The sequence below is a fragment of the Haliotis rubra genome, unplaced genomic scaffold (assembly GCF_003918875.1).
Source record: "Haliotis rubra isolate DU_JTF1 unplaced genomic scaffold, ASM391887v1 Scf102, whole genome shotgun sequence".
NCBI classification, from domain to species: domain Eukaryota; kingdom Metazoa; phylum Mollusca; class Gastropoda; order Lepetellida; family Haliotidae; genus Haliotis; species Haliotis rubra.
Genome location: NW_025764915.1, coordinates 145,741 through 172,926, shown reverse-complemented (window position 1 = coordinate 172,926; position 27,186 = coordinate 145,741). Strand labels below are relative to the sequence as shown.

Genomic DNA, 27,186 nt, shown 5'->3' with positions numbered 1-27,186 from the left:
AAAGGAATTCTAGGTATGCTTTCAAAGTAGGAGTTATTAGTTTAGTATTCATTTTGGATTGATTGGTATGAAGTCAATACTGTATGGAGATGGGTTCAAAGGGAAAGTCTCCTCTAACTTCATAGAACATTTTAATTGATGTTTGAAACCTGTCTCTTTCTCAAGTTGATCAAGGTGGACAATCAGAGTTCTTGATATCCCAAAGGACCTCACGAGGGCTGCATACTACACCATATGTTGCAGCGCAGTGGGGGTGCATATTTTCCTGTCCTAGCTCAAACAGTTTCCCTTTTGTCTGTTCAACACGAAAATGACGCAAGTTATTTGTATATCTCTGGATCACAATGTGGTGATTCATAATTTATGCAGGTGATCGGTTGTAATGGATGCAGTGTATCCATGGCCTAAGTGCATGAGACGGAAATTATACTTAAATTTGTTCGAATAAGATACTTAATATGGCTGCAACAGCCCAGACCAAATAACAAGTTGAACACGTGCACTCCCTGACTTTGTATACTAGTAACTATATTTTCTTACTTTGAAATTTTTTAACTCTTTGTTGCCAATATGTAACCAGCCCAAACATGGAGTTGAGTACTCCCTGTCTTTGTATACCTATCTGACATGAATAAACATATTTTAAAAAATTATTTTTTTGAAATAACACGTTGAAAACGTCTTCAGCAAGAACGGAAAATGTGCTATTCCCATTTCTTTGCAATAATTAAAATGACTAACTTGTCTCGATTTCTTCGAACAAAACAGTAGCTGTCACCATATACTTATTGGTGACTGCACTCGTTTGTGATCTTCGGGAATATAGTCTAAAGAAGCATATGCTTGATAATATCAGTCGATCCACATGTTTAACATTCCAGCAAAAGGATAACCAGTCTTGATTATCCTCACAAAGTTATTCTAGTAGAAATGAAAATCAGTGACACCAGGTGTTCAGGAATATGGTAAGCATGTCCTGCTCAACACGCAATTCACATTCCATAAAACCGCCTCCGTCGTGTAGTTATTAGAGCGTCCGCCCGGAGAGCGGAAGGTCGCGGGTTCGATCCCCCGCCGCGTCATACCAAAAGACGTTAAGATAAGGTACTTGTTGGTCCCTGTCTGGCGCTAGGCATTAATGTGTAGGACTGGTTGGCTCGGAGTGTCTGAGTTGCGTATTCATGCTTAACTGTGGCATGGTATCTCAGTGAGCTAGCACTATAAAACCAGCTTAAGTCTGGGTTAGTACAAACAGCCGCACATGCATGCACGTCATCATATTTGCGAAATATTCTCAAGTACGACGTTAAATCCCATTTCACCTCACCTCATTTCCATAAAACAGTGTGACTCAGGTGAGCTTAGGCTGGGCATATATATACTGAGTCAAAAAAGAAATTTCACAAAATGTTATTTGAAAAATAATGAATAATTTTTCTCTGATGATACATCTATGTATCCGAAATGGGATCCCTATCTTTCGACTCTAGAAAAACGTTAGCAAAACCCACTCAAACCCATCCATTCCTCATGCAAATGATGTTAGTGCCAAATCAGGTTTTGCACGTGCAGTCGATCACGTGATCTTCGCATCGAAGTTTTCTTCATATGCACGTGTTTGCATTGGCCTCAAGAATTGAAAAAACACTTTTAAACCACAGTTCTAACGGTACTTGAAATGCCACGATTGTCAAATGTGCAACGTGAACGTGCCGTTGGCATGTTGCAAGCGGGAAGATCAGTTATTGACGTCGCAAGAGCAATGGGATGCAACCGTCGTACTGTGTATGACTTGCGAGGTCGTCTACAACAAACTGGCACCACTTCTGATCGCCCAAGGTCGGGTCGTCCACGTGTGACGTCACGAGCAAAAGACCGTCAAATCGTCCTACGTCACCTACGTGACAGATTTCTGCCGGCTACACGAACCAGGGCTGAGATGTTTAGAGGTCGACTGTCCTCACAGACCATTCGAAATCGGTTGTGGGCTGCCAATCTCCATTCTCGACGTCCATATCGTGGGCCAATACTGACGCCGTTTCATCAACGTCAACGTCTGCTGTGGGCCCAACGTCACCTCCGATGGACCCAGAGAGACTGGAATCGAGTCGTCTTTAGCGATGAATCCAGGTTTACCCTCAGATTCGTGGACGGCAGGCACAGAGTCTGTGTACAGGAAGTCAATGTTGTGTACAGGAAGTCGACAGATTGGGGGGCGAAAGTTGCATGGTGTGGGGTGCTTTCTGTGGGAACAACCGTTCCCGACTTCTGGTCATCCGTGGAAACCTCACAGCTGCTGCTTACCGCGACCAGGTGCTCACCCCTGAACTCGTTCCTTTCATGGCGGCTCATGGCCCAGGTCTTCAGTTCCAGCATGATAATGCTCGGCCGCATACCGCGATGTTGACACGAAATTTCCTTCAAAACGCTGGAATCAACGTCATGGACTGGCCATCGAGGTCCCCTTAATCCAATAGAGCACGTTTGGGATGCACTTGGGAGAAGGCTTCGTGGTCTTAGGAACCAACCTCAGAATTTGAAGGAACTTGGCGCTGCCTTGCAAAAGCAATGGCGCAGAATCCCCAACCACGTGTTCACAAGCATCAGGCAGTCGATGAGGAGACGGTGTTTGGCAGTGGTGAATGCGCGGGGCGGCCATACACGATATTGAACTGAGAAATTTCGCATTTTTATTCTTGTGACTTGACATTCTGTATACCCATGTTTTGGAACGGCGGTGTAGCCTAATGGAACTGATTATGGCACTGTCAGTGTATCGAGTACATCACACAGATCTCAGCAATGAAATAATAACAATTTAACCATCTTACCATCTCTTGTTCTTTTATAGTGCCATGAAGAAAGAATGTCAAGTTTCTTTTTTGACTCAGTATATTTTTTCACACATAGTTCAGACATGTTTCAGACGTGTCCCACCCGATCCCCGAGATCCGCCACTACCTGACACTGTTCAGTTTATGGGGCTACACAGCTGGCTCCTTGCCATATGTTACCATCCCGGATCCCGGATTGTTTGGGGTTGACACCATCAGTGGTAACGCGTGGTTTATTGCTCAGTTGTCAGGATAAATAATCATGCTAGAACGGTGAGTTTTCCGTCAGAGAATTAAGTAAATATACTGCCCATAAATGAATATTTTTAAAACGAGCACAGTAGGCTAAAAACGATGCGAATGTGAAATCGTCCCTTACTGTATTCCATACAAAAGAGAGACAAAATGAATGAAAATGCTGTAAAAAACAAAATGAATGTACTCCTTCAGACATACCTGTCATTGAAAAATATGAATGTCAATAAAAAGGGATCAAATGACAAACCACTTAGCCGGCTCTAGTCCTTCACATGAAGCCTGCTTACCGGGCATGGCGCTACCTACACAACCAAGCGGTGTGTTGTAAGTAATCATAATTAAAGTCCCTTTATTGACCGTATTCAATATAAAAAGCGGACATCTTTTAAAAAGCTGTTAAAAACAAAGAAATTCTTCAGACTGTCGATAAATGGGACAAACCCATAGTGTCTTGATAGCTAAAGTAACAAACCACTAAGACAGAAACGTTTAAGCTTGATCTAGTCCTTAACCTGAAGACATCTTACCAGGCATAGAGCTACCATACACAACCAAGCAGTGTGTTACCCGGATTGACGGACATACCTGGGGCAAGTAATATTGGGTTTTACGTCCCTTTGAACATCTCTTTTGTAAAACCATGGGGTGTAAGCTAAATGTAGGAAGAAAACCTGAATTCATGCAGGTCTTGGAAGTTTGTTACGACGGGGGACACCAGAAATGGGCTTCACATATTGTACCCACGTGGGGGATCGAACGCTTTAACCACGAGGCAAACACACACACACACACACACACACACACTCTCTCTCTCTCTCTCTCTCTCTCTCTCTCTCTCTCTCTCTCTCTCTCTCTCTCTCTCTCTCTCTCTCTCTCTCTCCACACTCTCTCTCTTCCCCCACACACACACACACACTTTGGTGTTGACACGATCAGAACATATGAGATTCGAACCCACGAGAATTGGTCACTAGGCCGTAACTTTGTGCTTTGCGTCTCACATGACTTTGGCTCCTGCGTCCCCGTACACTTCATATACTACCGTATCATTTTCTAATCCAAGAGTGATCAACATTCCAAAGCCCTGCCGTCTTCTTTACGCGTTGTCACAGTAAGTTCTTTGACATTAGAACTTCGTACCTAGAACGTGGGGACTGGAAAATTTCCAACGTATTACAACGCAGAATTTAACATGATTGGATTACTGAGCAGATCTTTGGGCAATACCCATGAACGTCAGCAAGGTTTCCAGGCTGAAGTGGATTAAATGTACTGTCCTAGTCCATCGCTATATATACACGACCGTGTCACATTGTCGTACTCAAAGCATGGTTTTACAAATGCTCAAAACCACAGAGGTAATATTTCGTAAAGCATGAGCGTTCCTAGCTTTCTCATAAATGTTTTTACGTGATAGATTGTCGACATATATCCATGAAAAAAAGAATTATACCATGAGACCTGGCGACTAATTTTTAATATGGCAATTGCACAAGGTTTGAACCAACATGACATAGTTAACTGTAAATGGTGCAGTCTATAGATGCCTTGAAAGGTCAACACGTTTCAGGATTCCCTCAACAGAAAGCCTGAAAACCGTGACCATGGACTCTGTCTCAAAGCGCCGTCTGGTCCGTAGTACTTAATGACCTTCACCTTGTGACCTTTCTGTACGTGGAACACGGCAGTTCCTGAACTAGTTGACCAAGCACTTTCGACACGGACTCGTGTGGAATAGGCACTGTCTTCGCTTTTAAGTTCGTATTCTAGTCCAGATCCATACGTCGCCATCACCTGGATGGTGAACAGGTAAAATCCTGGTGGAAAGAGATAGCCAAATGAAGAAAGGTAATAATATGTAATGTAAAATACACGTAATTAGTAGTTTTGTTTCTTTCTTGTTTAACGCTGCACTCTGCAATATTAGAATTATATCCTTAACCGTGACTGGACATGATAATCCAGTGATACAAATTATGAGCAGCGATCTACGCAGTTGGAATACGATGATACGCAAGCATCAAGTGAGCGAGCCTGCCCCCCGTTTGTCGCCTTTTACGACAAGCATGGGTTGTCTGGAGATCCATTATTCAGGTGTCAATACAGCAATAACCGAGTGAGTCAGATTTAATGATGCCTTCAACAATATTTCACTAATATCACGGCTTGTCAGAATGATTGAGGAGAGAAGCCTGAAGTGCTGGGTATGGTGTTAACAAAGCTGGAAACATAATCATGGTCTCTCCCACAACACAAGGCCTAGATTTTCGAAGCTCTCTTAGCGCTAAGATAGTCATAAGTTAATGTTAATGTATGGCACTTACGACTATCTTAGCGCTGAGAGAGCTTCGAAAATCTAGGCCCAGATCTGTTTTGGATGGGGGTCTTACCTGATACAGGGGCAGTAAATTCACCTGTTGTCGGGCTGTAAGCTTCTCCGATGTTCTCGTCAACTTGGTCAAACACTACTGTGCTTTTTAACTTTACACCTGTGTCCTTAGTCAGTGAAGTTACGAAATGCACTGTTCCTGTAGAAAAGAATTTAATTTATAATATTGCCGACATAAATACAAGAACTTGTGAAATGACACTGAAGGTGTAATGACCATACGCATCTGTAAAACCTTGTTAGGGCATGTAGATCAATATCAGGTGAGTCCAACATATTGGGCGACACTTGCACGACACTTTGATGCCATACTAATGCTTAACTTGCGAATGCTTGCCAATGGTATTGACACTGATCCACCTCAACAGCTAGCTACCCGAACCTGGTCAATGTTGGCGGGTGATTGGTCTGTGGTCCAATGTTGATTAGCATTTCAGAGGTTGGTGAAAAACATTAAAAGTAAAATACTTTATGGATGACAACTTTTTGATATATTATAATGTGACGTTTCGTTAAGGATAGTCTTTCACCGTTGTAAAGCTTGAGTGAAGTACTGCAGCACGGAAGATACTTGTAGACATAAACTAAGGATTAAAAAGAACAGAATGGTATGCATGACAGTGATTAACTACAACATAGGAGGAGATATTGGTAATGAATTTATTGGAGAAAGCCAACTGTACTTGAAGCGGTGCCCTGTTATTTTATCAATTCATTGTGGGATTAGGCATCCTCAGCTTCTGTTGATTGAGGGCTTGTGACGGTGAATTTTGAACTGTTTCTACCAATTGTCTTTTGATAAAGTCATGAAGGTTTTTATACGACCTGTACACTATCCGATTGAATGTTCGAATAGTTGATGATGTGATCTAAGATGGTTCTCTTACGACACGCATTGTTGAAGACCGGTTCTAACCCGGATCGTCACGGATGGATTAAATGTTCCGTTGAGATGTTCGCCGCTGTATTGCAAATGTACAAATCAGCTATGCCTCATTATGCCATTTTTGTATTATTTCAACAGATATCAATAAAGAATAACGTATCCAGTTCCAGTACAGGAAGTCTCTCCAACACTATTCGCTAATTGGTTGGCATTAAAGTGTCAATGACAATGTCAACGCAACGCGACAACATCATCAACTTCGGCCGTAGCCAGGTTTTCCGCGTATCGCCAAGGACTAAATGAGTGAGTGAGTTTGGTTCACTATTCCAGCAATGTCACGGCGGGGGACACCAGAAATGGGCTTCACACATTGTACCCATGTGGGGAATCGAACCCGGGTCTTCAGCGAGACGAGCGGACGCTTTAACCATTAGGCTACCCCATCACCCCGGACTATTAGAAGACTATGTAACCGTTATAAGCCGCAGAAATCAACACTGAACCTACCTTGTCGACCACGTAACACAATTGCAACGCAGGACAGGTTCAGCTTTTTTTAAACCCTAACCTAACCCTAACCTTTAACCCTAACCCTACCTTCCATGGCAATTTATCAGCACAACGTTACACATTTGAAATTCATCGGACACACGTTGTTCCCAGTATACAACCAGCATTTTTCTTTCACACCACAACGCCCAACCTCACACGACAAGACTGACAACGCCCTTTATTGAGGAACCACAACATCCAAGTACTGCCATGGCAGTCAAGGTGTCAAGATCTAAACCCCATCGAGTGTTTATAAATGGGATGATGTTGATCAACGCTTGCAATCACGTCTGCAAGAGTCACAGAACCTACAACTGCTGGCACAAGTACTGAAGGAGTGAGTGAGTGACTTGGGTTGTACGCCGCTTTTAGCAATATTCCAGCAACATCACGGCGGGAGGACACTAGAAATGGGATTCACACAGTACTGAAGGAAGAATGGATGAACATTGACAGGCAACAATACGTATTCTGATTGGAATCTCATGGCGTGTGTGCCCGCGTGCGTGCGTGCGTGCGTGTGCGTGTGTGTGCGTGTGCATATGTTTCCATAGACCTCAGATGATACATCTGATACATCATATGCTGTTGCCAGCTCAAGACAGCTATTCAGCGGCACTTACGGGAGGGCATGGGAAATACAGGTGAAAAATCAATATTAAGCTTGTGTAAGGCTCTTTCAATATTATGTCGGGAATGAAGACAGTGAACACATTCCAGTTCGAGTTTGGGACTGACGTAGAGCGTTCATGCAATCTTCTTTGGGATTCTGTTAAGACGAGTAGTAGTGGATTTCGATCAGAACGTCGTATTAAGATAAATTTACCTGCACGTTTTTTTGTGTGACAGAAAACACTGTCGATATATACTGCGGCATTACTTCATAAGAGATACCCGCGAAAGCCCGGGTTTGAATATTGATCTTCAGTAACCCATACTTGTCGTAAGAGGTGACTAACGAGAGCGGGTGGTTAGGCTCGCTGACTTGGTTGGCACATGTCATTGTATCCCAGTTGCGCATATCGATGCTGATGCTGTTGATCACTGGATTGTCTGGTCCAGACTCAATTATTTACAGACCACCGCCATATAGCTGGAACCCTAAGGATCGTAAAGGGTTGTTTGCCTCTAAAGACCTGTCGACTCGTCCAAGGTCGTAAAGGGATGTTTGCCCCAGAAGAGGGCACCGGATCATGAGCCAGGTTGCAATATAGCGAGACAGCGGAAGCGCTATAGCGCGGTATTTGCTCCCTATGCCAGGTGAACTTCGATCGAATCCAGAATTCCATTTTTCGACGGTCTAGAAGTAAATTATTGATGTCACACTTCAATGGTTTTAATATCATTAGCACATTTCGAATCTGTAATAGCTAAATACTGAATTTATGATGACAGTAAGTAATTATATTTTACATCAATCCTTCGAGTTGGTAAAATCTTAAAATAGATTGCTTTAATTTTGGTAATACAAATTCGATTTTGTGATATCAATAATGAAATATTTATACTATATAATCGGGAATACCCCAATAAACTAAAATAATATATACTAGCAGAGCTACGGGACGCTTTCTGAATCGAAGTACTCACCACTAAACTGGCAAGTTTCTGATTCACTGAGCATCGAACAGCCCTTCTCGATGTCTGTCAGTGTGCCAGAAGTGAGAGCTTTCCGGACAGTCTGTTTTCCCGCCTCCGGATCAGGTTTGACACCGCGACTGCCCCGGCTTCTGCGCATGTGTTTCACTTCCGCAATAAGGCTGGACTTGTCGGCTGGAGCAGTTCTGACAGACAGATCCACGGCATGTTTAGTCGATTTCCTGTTAATCAACCGCTGTGATTGAGCCCTTCTTCTTCCCACGCCTTTCCCTCGTGCAGGCATGTTCCAATGTGAATTAGTTTTCTTGTATTTTGGAGTATGTTCACGACGCTTTTTGCAATATTCCAGCAATATCACAGCAGGGGACACCAGAAATAGGCTTCACACATTGTTCCCATGTCGGGAATCGAACCTTGGTCTTCAGCGTAATGAGTTTAACCACAATGCTACCCCACCGCCCCCACTAGAAAATAACTCATCAATCTAACTTTATCTGTATCAAGCATAGGCATATAAATATCCTCAATTGCATTAATATAATGTACCTGTTATGAACGCGACGCTTTGGTGCCTCGAGGAATGAGGGACCCTTCATAATTGATGGCTAGGTTGTGTGATTATGATTTAAGGGTGGGTGGGTGGCTGGTCAACAATTTGGTAGACATACATAATGATTTTGTACATGACATGACATGAGTGAGTGAGTTTAGTGTTACACCGCTTTTAGCTATATTCCAGCTATATCACGGCGGGGGGACACCAGAAATGGGCTTCACACATTGTACCCATGTGGGGAATCGAACCCGGGTCTTCAGCGTGACGACCGAACGCTTTAACCACTAGGCTACCCTACCACGCCCATTTTTACATGACGGATTAGAAGACTATATGCTATATCAGTTACCCATCGACACAAGACAACACTGTAACAATTGGATGACAGAGGCAGATTACCTTCATGTAAATCAGACTAAGCATAATGACAAATTAGACAATTTGGTAATAAAAATAATATATCCTAATTATTTAGCTTAGTGGGTAGTAATGAAAAATGTAAACGGAAATATTTAATCTTGTGCCCAAAAGGTTATCTAATTGTGAGTGAAGTTTGACGCCTCTTTTAGCAATATTCCAGCATTAACACGTCGAGAGACACCAGAATTAAGTTTATCTAATACCAAATGCGCACAAATCCTGGAAAAATCACCCAAGTTCAAATTATGAAGAATGATCAACAACTCATGTTTATATTCTCTCAAATTATTTCTCATGTATCACTTGCTTGACAACGACATTAGAATCAATGTCGAAACGTCGCCATTAACAGAATAAAGATGTTGTATATCCATAAAATTATCATCATTTTTCGTTTGCAGGATGAATAAATAAATTTATTGTTTTCAGTTAGTGTATGTGTAAATGCCACTCATATCATCATCATATATTCATTTTGTAATTCACCACTCACGATCAGCAATGAAAGTAGCGTGACGGTTCTGTAGCTCGACTTCTTCTGTACTCAACAGTTTTAGAACTAAACGACCCCTGAAGATCCGGGTTATAATTGATCTTCAGTGCTTGTCGTAAGAGGCGACTAACGGGATCGAGTGACACGTCATCGCGGTGTAAAACCAAACTCACTCACTCACTCATTAAAACTAAACACAGCAACAGATCATAAGTTGCTGTCACCTTTGTTAAGATCTTTTTTGTATTAATTGTTACCACTGAAAAACTAATGAATTTTACAAGAATATAAAGACATACAGTTGAGAAACATTCACGTCTTGCTTAGTGCTTACAGAGGATTTTAGATTCACACGACCAAAGACGCATATTGTGATAGCATGATCATTCAAATTACATGGTCAACTACGGCCAAAATATACGATACTGACAATGAACGGACCTCACATGCTGAGCGTCATTCCTGGACACGTTTCACAGCAAATAATGACCATTACATTTAAAGGTTTTTCAATACGGTGACCATATTAAACATTGGATTAGAACCTCTTGAACTGTTTCCCGTATTATTGGTGTGAACAGTAAGTGCAGTGCTCATTTGAGCGCCTTCATCAAAACCAGGGGCAGAGTTGGAAAAAATATTCGCCTGCACATTCCCTGTAAATAATGCAAATCCTGCAATCGATCGTTTATGAACCTTGATAAGATGTTTAGAATATAGTGTCAAGACAGTCAAAGATACGCCCAAACTCCACAAACTGTTAGGACCAGTATGCTAGTGGTGCCAGTGAAGGTAATACCATTGTTGGAATCTGTTGTGATCGTTCTATGAGATGGAGTTGTTGGATTTTCTTCAGTTGCATCGGACGACTGTGACACTGCATCCGTTGAACCGGTCTCACTTGTCTTATTTGAGTCCATGGGATGATTGGCAAAAGTTTGTTTGACAACGTGGAGCAAAGGAAAGGCCCCGTTCTTGCAGTAGTTCTTCGCGTCGTCAAAGCTCAACTCCCAAAACATGACTCCCCCAAGATGTTCATCAATGACATACTGGACCTGGAATTGTAACATGAGTGATGCACAGGTCCTCGTGTCTTTGCGAAGATTAAATATTTAAAAAAAGGCCGGACACTTCGGTATACCCCACCTGCTTGCTTTGCCGATCGCTACGCTACCATCGTATGTTGGGGTCGAAGCAAACCCTCTGATTGGTCAACGCTTGCAAATCTGCAATTCTTTATACATTCGCGGGATTTTTTTCTTTCATCGACTGCTTAATGTAAGAATATTTTTCGAGCAATGGCTTCTCAAAAGAAAGCATCAGTTGTAAATGTCTCCTAAACAAGTATCAACCAACCAGAGGGCTAGCTGTGACCACACCCCTGTTTTGTGCGGACACATCATCATCCATTTGTGTCAAGATAGTTTAGTTGAGGGTCAAAATCGGGTTTCAATTGACTTGCAGAAATAACAATAAAGAATTTGTAGGTGTCATGAGTGGTGCTCGATATGCCAATCATCCATGATTATGTTTACATTAAGTTTTAATCGATTGCATGCGATGGTTATCTTTAATCCTCGCAAAGACACGATGGCCTGGTTCAGTCAACTACTCAGTCGTTTGGGTCCACAACTCTTTTACTTGTCCATGACACCCCACCTACAGTTCTTTAGTTCATGACCAACTTCACCTTCAGTAAACAACCATCTTTCCTTCAGTCCACAACCTATTCTACCTTCCGTCCACAACCTACTCTACCTTCAGTTCACAACCTACTTAACCTTACGTCCACAACCTACTCTACCTTACGTCCACAACCTATTCTACCTTCAGTTCACAACCTACTTTACTTACGTCCACAACCTACTCTACCTTATGCCCACTATCTACTCTACCTTCAGTTCACAACCTACTCTACGTTCCGCCCACGACCTACTTTACCTTCAGTTCACAGGCTCCTTTCATTCAGTCTCCAACCTACTCTACTCTCAGTCCACAACATCTTCTGTTCACTACCTACTCTACCTTCAGTAACAACCTCTTCTCCCTTCTGTCCACGACATACTCTTCCTTCAGTTCACAACCTACTCTACCCTTCAGTACACAACCTACTCTACCCTTTAGTAAACAACCAACTTTTCTTCAGTCCACAACCTATTCTACCTTCAGCCGACAACCTACTCTACCTTACGCCCACTATCTACTCTACCTTCAGTTCATAACTTACTCTACCTTACGCCCACTATCTACTCTACCTTCCGTCCACACCCAGCACTACCTTCCACCCACTATCTACTCTACCTTCAGTTCACAACCTACTCTACCTTCCGCCCACAACCTACTCTACCTTCAGCCCACGACCTACTTTACCTTTACGCCCACTATCTACTCTACCTTCCGTCCACAACCTACTCTACCTTACGCCCACTATCTACTCTACCTTCCGTCCACAACCTACTCTACCCTACGCCCACTATCTACTCTATCTTCAGTTCACAACCTACTTTACTTACGTCCACAACCTATTCTACCTTCCGACCACAACCTACTCTACCTTCAGTTCACAACCTACTTAACCTTACGTCCACAACCTACTCTATCTTACGTCCACAACCTACTCTACCTTACGTCCACAACCTATTCTACCTTCAGTTCACAACCTACTTAACCTTACGTCCACAACCTACTCTATCTTCAGTCCACAACCTACTCTGCCTTCAGTTCGTAACCATCTTTCCTCCAGTCCACAATCTTTGCTTCTACCTTCAGTCCAAAACCTCTTCAGTCCACAGCCTACTCTACCTTCAGTTCACAACCTACTCTACCTTCAGTTCACAACCTACTCTATCTTCAGTCGACAAGTTACTCTACCTACAGTTCACAACCATCTTTCCTCCAGTCCACAACCTCTTTCTTCTATTTAACCTACTCTGTCTTCAGTCTATAACCTACTCTACTTTTAGAAAACAACCAACGTTTCTTCAGTCCACAACCTATTCTACCTTTCGTCCACAACCAGCTGTACCTTCCGCCCACAACCTATTCTACCTTCCGTCCACAACCAGCTCTACCTTCCGCCCACAACCTACTCTACCTTCAGTCCACAACTCACTCTATCTTCAGTCCTCAACTTACTCTACCTTCAATACACAACCTACTCTACCTTCAGTTCACAGGCACCTTTCCTTCAGTCTCCAACCTACTCTACTTTCAGTCCACATCCTACTCTACCTTACGTCCACAACCTACTCTACCCTCCGTCCACAACCTACTCTACGTTCCGCCCACGACCTACTCTACCTTCAGTTCACAGGCTCCTTTCATTCAGTCTCCAACCAACTCTACTCTCAGTCCACAACATATTCTGTTCACTACCTACTCTACCTTCAGTTTCAACCTCTTCTCCCTTCTGTCCACGACCTACTCTACCTGACGTCCACGACCTATTCTACCTTACGTCCACAACTTCTACCTTCAGTCCACAACCTACTCTACCTTACGTCCACAACCTACTCTATCTTCAGTCCTCAACTTACTCTACCTTCAATACACAACTTACTATATCTTCAGTTCACAACCTACTGTTCAGTCCACAACCTACTCTATCTTCAGTACACAAGTTAATATTTACTGTAAAATTATTAAATATTGGATAAGACTGGTATCTCAAGCTGATAATGTTATTTTAAAGAAAGTGTATGAATATCAATATCGAACTGCAGAGAAAGGACGCCCATGTTGGGCACTAAGTGTAAAAAGACTTCTAAATCAATATGGTTTTGGATATGCCTGGTTTTACCAGAATGTTGGGAATGTCACTACTTTCATATCTCTGTTCAAACAAAGATGTATTGACGTTCATAACCAATCATGGAAAGGTGATATGCTGTGTTTTTCTAAACTTGATTTTCTGAGTAATATCAAAAACAAAGTTTGCTTAGAGTTCTACATTAATCACGTTCAATGCAAAGTATTTCGTATTGCCTTAAGTAGAATTAGAAGCTCCAGTCATATGTTAATGATTGAATATGGTAGACGCCTTGGTCTAAAGCGAAATGAACGCTTGTGTCCATTGTGTATTATTCCTACTGTAGAAAGCGAATTTCATTTTTGCCTAGAATGTCCATTTTATAATAATCTTAGAGAAATGACAATTCCAAATTATTATTACAATTTCCCGTCACAACAGAAACTGTCTCAGTTGTTCATGACGAAGAATATACTTCTTATTAATAATCTTGGAAAATTTGTGTATCTAGCTTTAAAGAAGCGTAATGCATTCTTGAGTGTATAGTACCCCTACAGCCTCTTGTATCTGCTGATTAGCACTTGTGCTAATATTGAATATTTTATGGCGCTTGTTAGACCTTGCACTTTGTACATTTGTATAATGGGCCTGTGGCCCCTTTACTTGAATAAACCTCTCTCTCTCTCTCTCTTTCAGTACACAACCCACTGTTCAGTCCACAACTTACAATATCTTCAGTTCACAACCTACTGTTCAGTACACAACCCACTCTACCTTCAGTCTTCAACTTACTCTACCTTCAATACACAACATACTATATCTTCAGTCCACAACTCACTCTATCTTCAGTCCTCAACTTACTCTACCTTCAATACACAACTTACTATATCTTCAGCCCACAACCTACTTAACCAACCTCCTCTAAATTCAGTTCACAACCACTTCGGTCCACAGCCCTCTTTATCGTCAGCCTACAACCTTCTTCATCCCCAGTCAACAAACCTCTTTACCGTCGGCCTACAACCTTCTTCATCCCCAGTCAACAAACCTCTTTACCGTCGGCCAACAACTTTCTTCACCCCCAGTCAACAAAACCTTTTACTGTCAGCCTACAACCTTCTTCACCCCCAGTAAACAACCCTGTTTACCGTCAGCCTACAGCTTTCTTCACCCTCAGTAAACAAACCTTATAACCGTCAGCCTACAACCTTCTTCACCCCCAGTAAACAACCCTGTTTACCGTCAGCCTTCAACTTTCTTCACCCTCAGTAAACAAACCTTATTACCGTCAGCCTACAACCTTCTTCACCCCCAGTAAACAACCCTGTTTACCGTCAGCCTACAGCTTTCTTCACCCCAGTCAACAAACCTTATTACCGTCAGCCTACAACCTTCTTCACTCCCAGTAAACAACCCTCTTTACCGTCAGCCTACAGCCTTCTTCACCCCCAGTCAACAAACCTTATTATTGTCGGCCTACAAGCTTCTTCACCCCCAGTAAACAAACCTCTTTACCGTTGGCCTACAACCTTCTTCATCCCCAGTCAACAAACCTCTTTACCGTTGGCCTTCAACCTTCTTCACCCCCAGTCAACAAACCTTTTCACCGTCAGCCTTCAACCTTCTTCACCTCAGTAAACAAACCTCTTTACCGTCAGCCTTCAACCTTCTTCACCTCAGTAAACAAACCTTTTTAGCGTCAGCGTACAAGCTTCTTCACCCCCAGTCAACAAACCTTATTACCGTCAGCCTACAACCTTTTTCACCCTCAGTAAACAAACCTCTTTACCGTCAGCCTTCAACCTTCTTCACCCCCAGTCAACAAACCTCTTGACCGTCGGCCTACAACCTTCTTCACCTCAGTAAACAAACCTTTTTAGCGTCAGCCTACAACCTTTTTCACCCTCAGTAAACAAACCTCTTTACCGTCGGCTTACAACCTTCTTCACCCCCGGTCAACAAACCTCTTTACCGTCGGCCTACAACCTTCTTCACCCCCAGTCAACAACCCTTTTTACCGTCAGCCTTCAACCTTCTTCACCCTCAGTAAACAAACCTCTTTACCGTCGGCCTACAACCTTCTTCGCCCCCAGTAAACAAACCTTTTTACCGTCAGCCTACAACCTCTTTACCGTCAGTCCACAGTGATTCTCAGTGGATGGTTCTTAGCAAGGAACGATTTCTAAGACATTGAACCAGCATCTACCTACGTAGGGATAAACTTTGCATGTAGGGTTTGACTGACTTATGTCCTCTTTAAACTACCTGTAGTCAAATACGTACCGGGTTCATCTCTACATCAGATGAGTTTGGATAGCAATTTAAAACATGCAAGAAAAAAGAACGTATAGTAACTATGATAGTACGTTACCTTGAGGCCAAAGCTCTGCTGGTCATCGTACCCTACCCACTGATCGCCTCTGTAGGCGTAGGGCACCTGCTGTTCCTCGTCCCAAACTCGAGTCCAACCCTTCTTCAAGGATTGGCAGATCTTAAACAAATATAAATGACACCACTTAATATCACTCAGTATACGAACTTGAAACAAAGGTACAAAACATCCGTTTCGATATTTTAGTTTTGATATTTTAAATGGGAACGTCTATACTCATTATTCGAAAGCATCACATCCCTGAAATCGCATGAATGGTAGCAGAAACAGACGAGGCATTTGTGAAGAATTAGAATGGAACTTTTTGGTGTGATTCATCGTGAGCACAACTGATACTTCTGTTGTAAATGTATGAACTTTTTTGTTTTCTTTGTTTGTTGTTTAACGTTACCCACATATTTTTTCCAACTATATTACGGCGGTCATTAAATATTCGAATCTGGTCCAGTTAATCCAGTGACTGACATTATGAGTATCGACTTATGCAAGTGTCAACCAAGTTTTTATCTACTATTACCACTATTACCAATTCAGATGGATATATTTACCTCTGGATACATAAGTCTGCCTTTTTGTTGATAGAGAGGACCGGGTGGGCCTCCTCCATCCTGGACAGGTGCGCCGACGTTGTGATCAGTGATGTTCCTGAGAGTGAAACTTGCTCCTGCACCCGTCAGCCCCATGATCACCTTGCTCCGGTCCGCACCCCCATTGATCCACACGTTCAGGGCGTATTGCTGTAGTTATTCAATTTAACGTTTATGCTGTATACTCAAAGGCAAAAAAGAAAGGCCAATGCTGATCGAGGTGACTTTGAAAATCACCGGATGGAAATCATTAATTTTAATCTTACAACGATTATAGCTATATGTGATTATGACAAACGGACCAAAACTCAAAGGTTATCAATGTTTATCGCTAGCAAAACGGATATTCTTTCAAAAGCGCCATTTATAAGTGTTGCCTTTATTGTAATAGGACACGAGCAGCTATCTCCTACTCTATGTAGACGATGTTGATTATTAATCGAGATATTTCTTTATTCTTTCTCAGGTGACGACATATAGCGACTAGGACGTATTGACATTTCGAGGTAAGCTTCATATGACGATGTACTGACCACATTATAAACCGGAGAGAAGTTACTGTCGTTCCTAGCTCGGAGCGGGCTGTCAAACCCGGTGACTTTGTTCCAACTTCCGGAAAAGTCGTACGTCATTACAAAGATGTAGTCCAGGTACCTGAAATTCCACAGTCGTTTATTGAGTGTAATGCATTATTAAACATTATATTTACAGTTATATTAACCTCTTAAGATAACATTGTTTATAGTGTACTATAGTGCAAGGTTCATAATTATTGCGCTTCGAAAGTGTATTGATCGTCCTCGCTATTAGAAATTCCGTTGTCACCGTGCGAATCTTTACTGGGATGAGCAGGGTTTGCTCCACAGAACTATTTGGACGTAAGGCATTACGTATACCAGCTAACAAACAACGTTTTCTCAACGTTATGGGAAGGTTGTAGATTGGTAACGTCATGACACAACGTTGTGGGGAGGTTGTAGATTGGTAACGTCATGACACAACGTTATCGGAAGGTTGTAGACTGGTAACGTCATGACACAACGTTGTGGGAAGGATGTAGATTGGTGACGTCATGACACAACGTTGTGGGAAGGTTGTAGATTGGTGACGCCATGACACAACGTTGTCGGAAGGTTGTAGACTGGTGACGTCATCACACAACGTTGCGGGAAGGTTGTAGACTGGTAACGTCATCACACAACGTTGCGGGAAGGTTGTAGACTGGTAACGTCATGACACAACGTTGCGGGAAGGTTGTAGACTGGTAACGTCATGACACAACGTTGCGGGAAGGTTGTAGACTGGTAACGTCATGACACAACGTTGTGGCGAGGATGTAGACTGGTGACGTCATGACACAACGTTGCGGGAAGGTTGTAGACTTGTGACGTCATGACACAACGTTGCGGGAAGGTTGTAGACTGGTGACGTCATGACACAACGTTGTGGCGAGGATGTAGACTGGTGACGTCATGACACAACGTTGCGGGAAGGTTGTAGACTGGTAACGTCATGACACAACGTTGTGGGGAGGTTGCAGATTCGTAACGTCATGACACAACGTTGTGGCGAGGATGTAGACTGGTGACTACATGACACAACTTTGCGGGAAGGTTGTAGACTGGTAACGTCATGACACAACGTTGTGGGGAGGTTGTAGACTGGTAACGTCATGACAACGTTGTGGGCAGGTAGTAGACTGATAACGTCATGACACTACGTTGTGGGGAGGTTGTAGATTGGTAACGTCAGGACACAACGCTGTGGGAGGTTGTAGACTGGTAACGTGATGACACAACGTTGTGGGGAGGTTGTAGATTTGTAACGTCATCACACAACGTTGTGGGGAGGTTGTAGACTGGGTTGACGTCATGACACAACGTTGTGGGGAGGTTGTAGACTGGTAACGTCATGACACAACGTTGTGGGCAGGTAGTAGACTGATAACGTCATGACACTTCGTTGTGGGGAGGTTGTAGACTGGTAACGTCATGACACAACGTTGTGGGGAGGTTGTAGACTGGTAACGTCATGACACAACGTTGTGGCGAGGTTGTAGACTGGTTACGTCATGACACAACGTTGTGGGTAGGTAGTAGACTGATAACGTCATGACACTACGTTGTGGGGAGGTTGTAGATTGGTAACGTCATGACACAACGTTGTGGGATGGTTGTAGATTGGTAACGTCATGACACAACGATGTGGGATGGTTGTAGATTGGTAACGTTATGGCACAACATTGTCACAATGTTAGTATTACATCATTTTATAACCTTATGTCACAACATAAAAACAACGTTGCAAATTTACGTTGAAGAAACATTATGCTTTGGGCTCCTCACAAGGTTACAACAGCATTTCATATAACTTAGTGTCACGATAGAGTTTTCTGTAAAACGTTTCACTTTGAGATTCGATTTCACTATTCAGCTACAGCTTCAGAAAACACACTACCAAAACAACATGCAAATTGACGAATAGACATTAAAATGAATTTCTGCTTTGTTTGATATGTACTGTTCACAACTGAAAAACGATTCAACTGTAAACGTTAAATAGAAGGTTAACACAGCGTAAAATACGTTAGCATCAAATAACTTTAACCTTGTGGCGACGTAGAAATGACGTTGTCACAACGTCAGGCCACAACGTTGTGACAAGGTAAATGGGAGTCCACAGAACAACGTTGTAACAACGAAAGCATAACGGTGTGACAACGTGAAATTGTCAGCTGGTACACTTCAGCGTTTCTTCATTTACATGAGGTGTATTTCGAGCCTCCCTTTACACTAAACTGTACATTGCACATCCAAACGCAGCATTTCATTGTTGTGTGACACTCACTTGCTGATAGCCTTGATGTCATAGCCGGCTCGTATTTTGTCCTCCCCACCAGCCCCTGCTATGGTCAACAGCAGTGGCTCCTTATTGGTAGCCTCATTGGAAAACTCTTCACTCAAAATCTAAAATAAATAAACAAAAAACATCATTGATTAATGGTAACAAACGTGTAACCTATTTCCTCCGCAGTCGATGTTGTCTAACCCCCTTCTATCTTTAACACTATAGCCTCCAGTCAGGACCTCTACTAACCCCTCAGGTCAAAACATTGATTACACAACAGTCTCGTTTCCTGCTGACCTGGTTCCGTCCTACTGCGCACATTAGTACAATAACCAGTCCACAATTTTGAGACCAATTCATTCAACTGGATACATTAATATTAATCAGTATTATTTAATACATCTAAGCACGTGCATATTGCAACACTACGCTCCTTCTAATTCTTGCTTACACGTCTTACAGCGTGCTCTGTCGCACAGCGTGCTCTCACAAACAGAAATCTGGAAATCGTGGAAATCTCAAAACGAGGCTCTGCCGCTAGAAACGTTTGGCGGTCTGGTACGGACTTGATATACTATCAATCATATTGTGCGTTACAAAACTACATTGAATAAGCGCAAAAAACACATAACAGCCAGATGAATTGTGAATAATTTTACGACCTCATCAAACAGGGGCAGTCTGTGACGTCTTAGTTAAGATTATGCTGCCTACACCTCGCCATAAAATATAAAAGTACGATGTTATTAAAGTTTAAAATTAAAATTAACTTGTAAATACGATTTTCTTATGTAACGAGGAATTGGAATTCAGTGTAACCATAGTTGTTTGTGGTGTCTCTGTTCACTTTAACACGAGAAAATTCGGATCGGCTGAAAAGTAGGTCATTGTCTGAATAGGTTAATGAGACACATGTTTTGGTTTGACCTGTGTCACAGCGATCTCTAGTTGGGACCTCTACGTGTCATCTAACCCCTCACCTGTGTCACGGTGACCTCTTGTTAGGAGTTCTGCATGTGATCTAACCCATAGCTGTGTAACGGTGACCACTAGTTGGGACCTTTGCATGTGATCTAACCCACAGTTGTGTCACGGTGACCTCTTGTTAGGAGCTCTACATGTGATCTAACCCACAGCTGTGTCACGGTGACCTCTAGTCAGGACCTCTACATGTGATCTAACCCCACACCTCTACATGTCATCTAACCCCACACCTCTACATGTCATCTAACTCCACACCTGTATATGTCATCTAACACTTCACCTGTGTCACGGTGACCTGTAGTTAGGAGCTCTACATGTGATCTAACCCCACACCTCTACATGTGAACTAACCCCACACCTGTATATGTGATCTAACCCCTCACCTGTGTCACGATGACCTGTAGTTAGGACCTCTACATGTGATCTAACCCCACACCTCTACATGTGATCTTACCCCACACCTCTACATGTCATCTAACTCCACACCTGTATATGTGATCTAACCCCTCACCTGTGTCACGATGACCTGTAGTTAGGAGCTCTACATGTGATCTAACCCCACACCTCTACATGTGATCTAACCCCACACCTCTACATGTCATCTAACTCCACACCTGTATATGTGATCTAACCCCTCACCTGTGTCACGATGACCTGTAGTTAGGACCTCTACATGTGATCTAACCCCACACCTCTACATGTCATCTAACCCCACACCTCTACATGTCATCTAACTCCACACCTGTATATGTCATCTAACACTTCACCTGTGTCACGGTGACCTGTAGTTAGGAGCTCTACATGTGATCTAACCCCACACCTGTATATGTGATCTAACCCCACACCTCTACATGTCATCTAACTCCACACCTGTATATGTGATCTAACCCCTCACCTGTGTCACGTTGACCTGTAGTTAGGAGCTCTACATGTGATCTAACCCCACACCTCTACATGTGATCTAACCCCACACCTCTACATGTCATCTAACTCCACACCTGTATATGTGATCTAACCCCTCACCTGTGTCACGATGACCTGTAGTTAGGACCTCTACATGTGATCTAACCCCATACCTCTACATGTGATCTAACCCCACACCTCTACATGTCATCTAACCCCACACCTCTACATGTCATCTAACTCCACACCTGTATATGTCATCTAACACTTCACCTGTGTCACGGTGACCTGTAGTTAGGAGCTCTACATGTGATCTAACCCCAGACCTCTACATGTGATCTAACCCCACACCTGTATATGTGATCTAACCCCTCACCTGTGTCACGATGACCTGTAGTTAGGACCTCTACATGTGATCTAACCCCAGACCTCTACATGTGATCTAACCCCATAACTGTGTCACGGTGACCTCAAGTTAAGTGTTTTATATGCGATCTAACCCTACACCCCACCTGTATTCCGGTATAGTGAATGAGTTTGATTTTACGCCGCTTTTAGCAACATGACATGAGGAGCGAACGCTTTAACCACTAGGATACCCCACCGCTCCTATTTAGCAGCCTACAAGCCAGTGGGGACTTACATACAGTCCGAGACCTGACTTGGATGTTTAACAATGCGCGGACGGATAAGGTAAGTGTGTACATGAACGTGAATATACACGTTCTCTTGCCGCCCACTTCTCTAATCAAGCTTGATATCAAACGCCGGTGTGTAATATCGAGCCAAGATAACAAACTATGGCGCGACCAACGCCCTCGATGACACATACAACAGTAATATCGCTATCAGAATTACGTTCATTGTAGGCGTGATAAAGTAAACGACATATACCATGAGTGAGTCAGTCGGGTTCAACACCATACTGAACATTTGTCATTGCATATCACAGCTTGTTAACTGAATGTATAATGCAAAGCTTGAAGTGCCATCACTGGCTAGTCTGATCTAGACTCGATTATTGACTGACACGGACGTATGGTTGCAGAGTGCTGCAACAAACAATCAATAGGCCTACTGCAGAATTTTGGTGACCAGGGCCCTTATTTTCGAAACGTTCGTAGCCCTAAGAATTCTTAACTTTGATCGTAGCCAATGTGTTAAGAATCGGCTTAAGAAGTTCGTAGGGCTTAAGAAGTTTCGAGAATAGCTAGCAAGGTCTAATTTTTGTTTATTGTTTCTTGTTTAACGCCGAACTCAAGGTCCAGATTTATGATGGCGGTCTATCAATAACCAAATCAGGACCTGATAATCCAGTGATTAAGCGTCATGAGTATTGATCTACGCAGTTTGGATACGATGACATGCAACCACCAAGTCAGCGGAAATATTTCCAGCTGTATGACGGCGATCTGTAAATAACAGAGTCTACACCAGGGCCCCGTTCACCAAAGCGATCGTAGCGCTACGACTGTCGTAAGTCTATGTTAAAGTATGGGAGTTACGATCACCTTAGCGCTACGATCGCTTTGAGGAACGGGACCCAGAATATCAAGTGGTCGATATCATGAGACTCGACCTACGCAATTGGATACGATGACATGCATCAACCAATCAGCGAGCTTGAACACCCGATCTCGCTTGTCGCCTTTTACGACAAGCATGGATTGTTCAAAGCCAGATCTTCACATGTTGACCACCTTGTCATCAGATGTAAATTTACTTACATCTACGAAGAGCTACTTTTCATTAACGGACACCTATGTTTACCTTGAGAAGAAATGTAAACTTGTCTTTGGTTTCAGCAGCGGGGTACTCCCAGTCGATATCCAGTCCATCAAAACCATGCTTTCTTAAGAATTTCATAGTATTTTGAGCAAACTGTTGCAAGGATAATTTCGAGGACGACAGCTGGGAAAAAGCTCTACCTGAGCTTTGACCTCCCACTGACAAAAGCGTCTTTAGGTTTGGATTCTTTGACTTGAGTTGGTTAAACTGCTCATAGAGTCCCGTCATACCGGCACGACTATATTCATGAAATGGGTCTAGGGCAACTACAGACATGGATTGTATGTCTAAGCTTGCAAACGCGTACATCAGATGTGTACACAGAGAAGCATCAACGTCCTCTACCGGTAGACGAACTTGGGTGGGACTGGTTAGAGCAGACCAGCTGGTGAAATAACAGGCGGTGATGTATCCAGCAACTGGGAATGAGAATATAACGGTAAAGATATCGTTGCATGATATATCGACTTTCTGTTTATTCAGTTGATGCATATTTCAATCGTAAATTATATACACATGTAAATAAACTTATTTCTTGCGTCAGTGAGTGAGTAAGTATGTTCACGACGCTTTTTGCAATATTCCAGCAATATCACAGCAGGGGACACCAGAAATAGGCTTCACACATTGTTCCCATGTCGGGAATCGAACCTTGGTCTTCAGCGTAATGAGTCAAACTAGCATGATTGTTTCACGTACAGAGATCAATGAATGGACGGCTGTCACCGAACAACTGGACAATTAATCGTATCGTACCGTTGCTTTTCTCTTGCATTGATAGTACCATCAAGACTGTCAACAGGAAAATTCTGGCCATGGCGTCTCTGAAAAAGTAATGAATTTCAAATTTATTATCTTATCAATGTGTAAATTTGACATTACATGTTAATATTATCTAAGAGGAAATATTTGTATGATAGCAACGTGAAATTTGAAGAAGCGACTGAGGTCAGTTTGAAGTTCTTTCATTAGTTATAAATCATGTACCAAAGTGGCACCGCTGTTATCATTATTCCGTTGGTCATGTTCACTCGTTGTAGCTATGAGTATTGTAGCTATGTCAGTAATGTCTCCAGCGGCCCTTGTTCTCATACAAACAAATTTGTTTTCTCGGTGTTTTTGTGCGTAAAAGTCGGGGTGAGGTGAGGTTAAATTGGGTAAACGTTTAAATTGGGAGAATATTTCGCTCATATGACGACGTGCATGCGTGTGTATGTGCAGGTGCGGCTGCTTGTACTAGCCCAGACTGAAGCTGGTTTTATAGTGCTAGCCCACTGAGATACCATGACGCAGTAAAGCATGAATACCCCACTCAGACACATTATACTGACTCCGAGCCGACCAGTCCTTGTTGTACCCATTAAAGCCGATTGCCAGGCAGGGACCAACAGGTACCATATTTTAACGTCTTTTGGTATGACGCGGCCGGGGATCGAACCCGCGACCTTCCGCTCTCCGGGCGGACGCTCTAACCACTAGGCTACACCACGGAGGCGGTCCCTAAAAGTCGGATACCGATCTTCGACGTATATAATTCCTTGAAACGTACGAGCACGGATGTGATGCCAACAACACTAGAAATTTAAAAGAGAGCGAATCTAGGATTCGAACCGACGATCATTGGATCCTAGTTCATCTAAGGGACGCAACTACAAATTTATGCCACAGACGTATAAAGGAAACAGTATTCCTCGAAACCTACGAGCACAGTTGTGATGCCAACAACACTAGAAATGTAATCAGAGGGAATCTAGGATTCGAACCCATGATCATAGGGCCCTGACACACCTACGGGACACAACTCTGCATTAATGCCACAGACTTATAAAGGAAACAGTATCCAGATTTCATTCGGCTGGTGTGGGCAGTGGAGCCCACAGAATCAACAACCTTAACCAGTGAACACTGTTTTCTAGCAGTAAATGCAATTATGGTAACATTGAAAACTAGTATTAAGTTCAAACATAGTGTGGATCGGACGAGAATGTATGCGGGTGATAAAAACGTTTCAGTACTTGCCCAAACTGTATGATGCACAGAAAAGCCTGTAATCAAACAGAAATACATACATCGCCCGAACCCCCAAAGATAAAATACGATTCTAACATGTAAAAAACAACGGGCACCATGTTTCCAACAAAGAATTCGTCTAATCTGACCTTGCCCGGCGAAATGTTAGTGAGTGAGTGAGTGAGTTTGGTTTTACGCCGCTTTTAGCAATATTCCAGCAATATCACGGCGGGGACACCAGAAATGGACTTAACACATTGTATCCATGTGGGGAATCGAACCCGGGTCTTCGGCGTGACGAGCGAACGCCTTAACCACTAGGCTACCCCACCGCCCCGGCGAAATGTCAAGCTGACGGTACTGTTGCTTGCAATGATAGTACGTAGTTACCAGTCAGGAACAGTCCGCCAGGTGATTTACTGTAACGGATCTTCAACACTGTCAACGACTATGGGAGTGAGGACAGAGGTCTCTGTGGGAGGAGCCATTCAGTGTAAATAGGTCGCATGTTGAAGATAGGGATATTTCGCCCCGTTATTATCCTAAATGGAACTCACTGACCAGAATTTATACGTACTTACCAGCAGCAGATTCAGGGAGTAATAAGTATCGATCGGAAATAACGTGACGTAGGATGACGTACCATGCAACAGGAAGTTCTTTTCAGTTCAAACACGAACATGACACACGAACCGCTGATTGCAACATGACGAATGCACAAAACAGGTCAGCGTGGATGATTACAAAGTCGATAGGCTTCATATCAAAGTGGAACGGGAACTTTGACAAATGATATCGAGTGTTTAGTTTTTTCAAAAACGTATAATGAAATTTAATTATACATTTTAAAAGTTCAGACCTGGACCGATGAATACTTGACGGGTTTGTTTCCTACTGAATTCAGAAATGATGTCAATATCCTAGATATATTATGTCAATTGACTGGTTAACGATCTCATTAGGTCACGCTGACCCAAACTCACCCTCGTAACACACTTTGTCAAATCATACAAGTATTACAAGCTGGAGGCCAGGGCCCCGTTTCAACAAGCTATCGTACGCTACGACTGTCGTACCTCCGATAGTGTAACACAGGCTTACGACAGCCGTAGCGCTGCGATAGCTTTATGAAACGGGGCCCAGATTAGAATTAAGACTATTGACGGAAGAAGTTCATTTATTCGGAGAAACACTAATATGTATTCACATTTATTTAGTATTCGATACCCGGAAATATCATTTGAAACTGACTGGTGTCAGATATAAACATTGGGTAAGAAAAAGCATTTATACCTAGCGAAATGTCTGTAAGAATTCGATGTTCATGCTGTTGATCCCTGGATTGGATTATTTACAGACCGCCGCCATATAGCTGGAATATTGCTGAGTGCGGCGTAAAACTAAACTCACTAACTGACTCACTGCTGGATCCAATTCCATTTCAACAACGGGTTTTCCGCAGTTGTATGTCATAGTATACGATGTCAAAGTTAATTCTTATACTTCTCTTTGATTGTGTCTCCGCTCTGATACATATAAGTTAACTCAAGCTTGTAATATGAAGTGTTTTCATGCAGTGCGTCTCAACCCGAGGATGAAGTGGCGAATGTTAATCGAAAGATCCATTAAAACCCAATGGGGCGGTGTCATAGATTAGTGGTTAAAGCGTCCGCGCGTCACGCCGAAAACCCAGCTTCGATAGGGCATGTAGGTCTAGCGAGGCGCTACTTCCGGTACTAAGCTGGTTCCCGGCTCCCTTTGCGCGCGCCAACTTGCGGTATGCGAGACGGGACCCAGCTTATTTCCGGTACCAGATTTCCGGTGTTAAGAGTACATTAAAAAAACAGGTCTGGTTCCAAACTGCGCGACCTCCAAATATGACTTTACTAGACCTGACCTTGTGTACAACCATACTTGGCTGTCAGAGCTGTTCACAGTCG

At 42.9% G+C, this 27,186-nt stretch overlaps 1 protein-coding gene across 5 annotated transcripts; it reads right to left on the bottom strand.

Moving 5' to 3' along the window:
- Nucleotides 1–4,550: 4,550 nt before the first annotated feature.
- Nucleotides 4,551–25,966, bottom strand: LOC124269980 (chitinase-3-like protein 1). 5 transcript variants are annotated; one of them, XM_046704985.1, is made up of 11 exons: nt 25,890–25,966; nt 25,256–25,281; nt 23,993–24,060; nt 23,219–23,655; nt 19,562–19,680; nt 17,248–17,368; nt 16,676–16,864; nt 16,107–16,226; nt 10,787–11,042; nt 5,483–5,620; nt 4,551–4,909 (listed from the first exon to the last, which is right to left on the bottom strand). In XM_046704985.1, exons 1-11 carry the CDS (start codon nt 25,926–25,928, stop codon nt 4,659–4,661), a joined length of 1,764 nt encoding a protein of 587 aa, XP_046560941.1. In that variant the 5' UTR covers nt 25,929–25,966; the 3' UTR covers nt 4,551–4,658. The 5 variants fall into 5 exon arrangements, with proteins under 5 accessions (XP_046560941.1, XP_046560976.1, XP_046560950.1 ...); XM_046705020.1 differs by having other exon boundaries at nt 25,252–25,281; nt 25,890–25,908; XM_046704994.1 differs by lacking the exon at nt 25,890–25,966 and adding an exon at nt 25,828–25,887.
- Nucleotides 25,967–27,186: the final 1,220 nt, after the last annotated feature.

What these genes read in the sequence shown, in the direction of transcription:
- LOC124269980 (XM_046704985.1), bottom strand. Translation starts at nt 25,928, where the DNA reads ATGTTCGTGTTTGAACTGAAAAGAACTTCCTGTTGCATG. An exon ending in AGTTTACATTTCTTCTCAAG is followed by an intron (nt 19,681 to 23,218) that starts GTAAACATAGGT and finishes TATTTATTTTAG; the next exon opens with ATTTTGAGTGAAGAGTTTTC. An exon ending in AGCAGAGCTTTGGCCTCAAG is followed by an intron (nt 11,043 to 16,106) that starts GTAACGTACTAT and finishes TTACAATTCCAG; the next exon opens with GTCCAGTATGTCATTGATGA.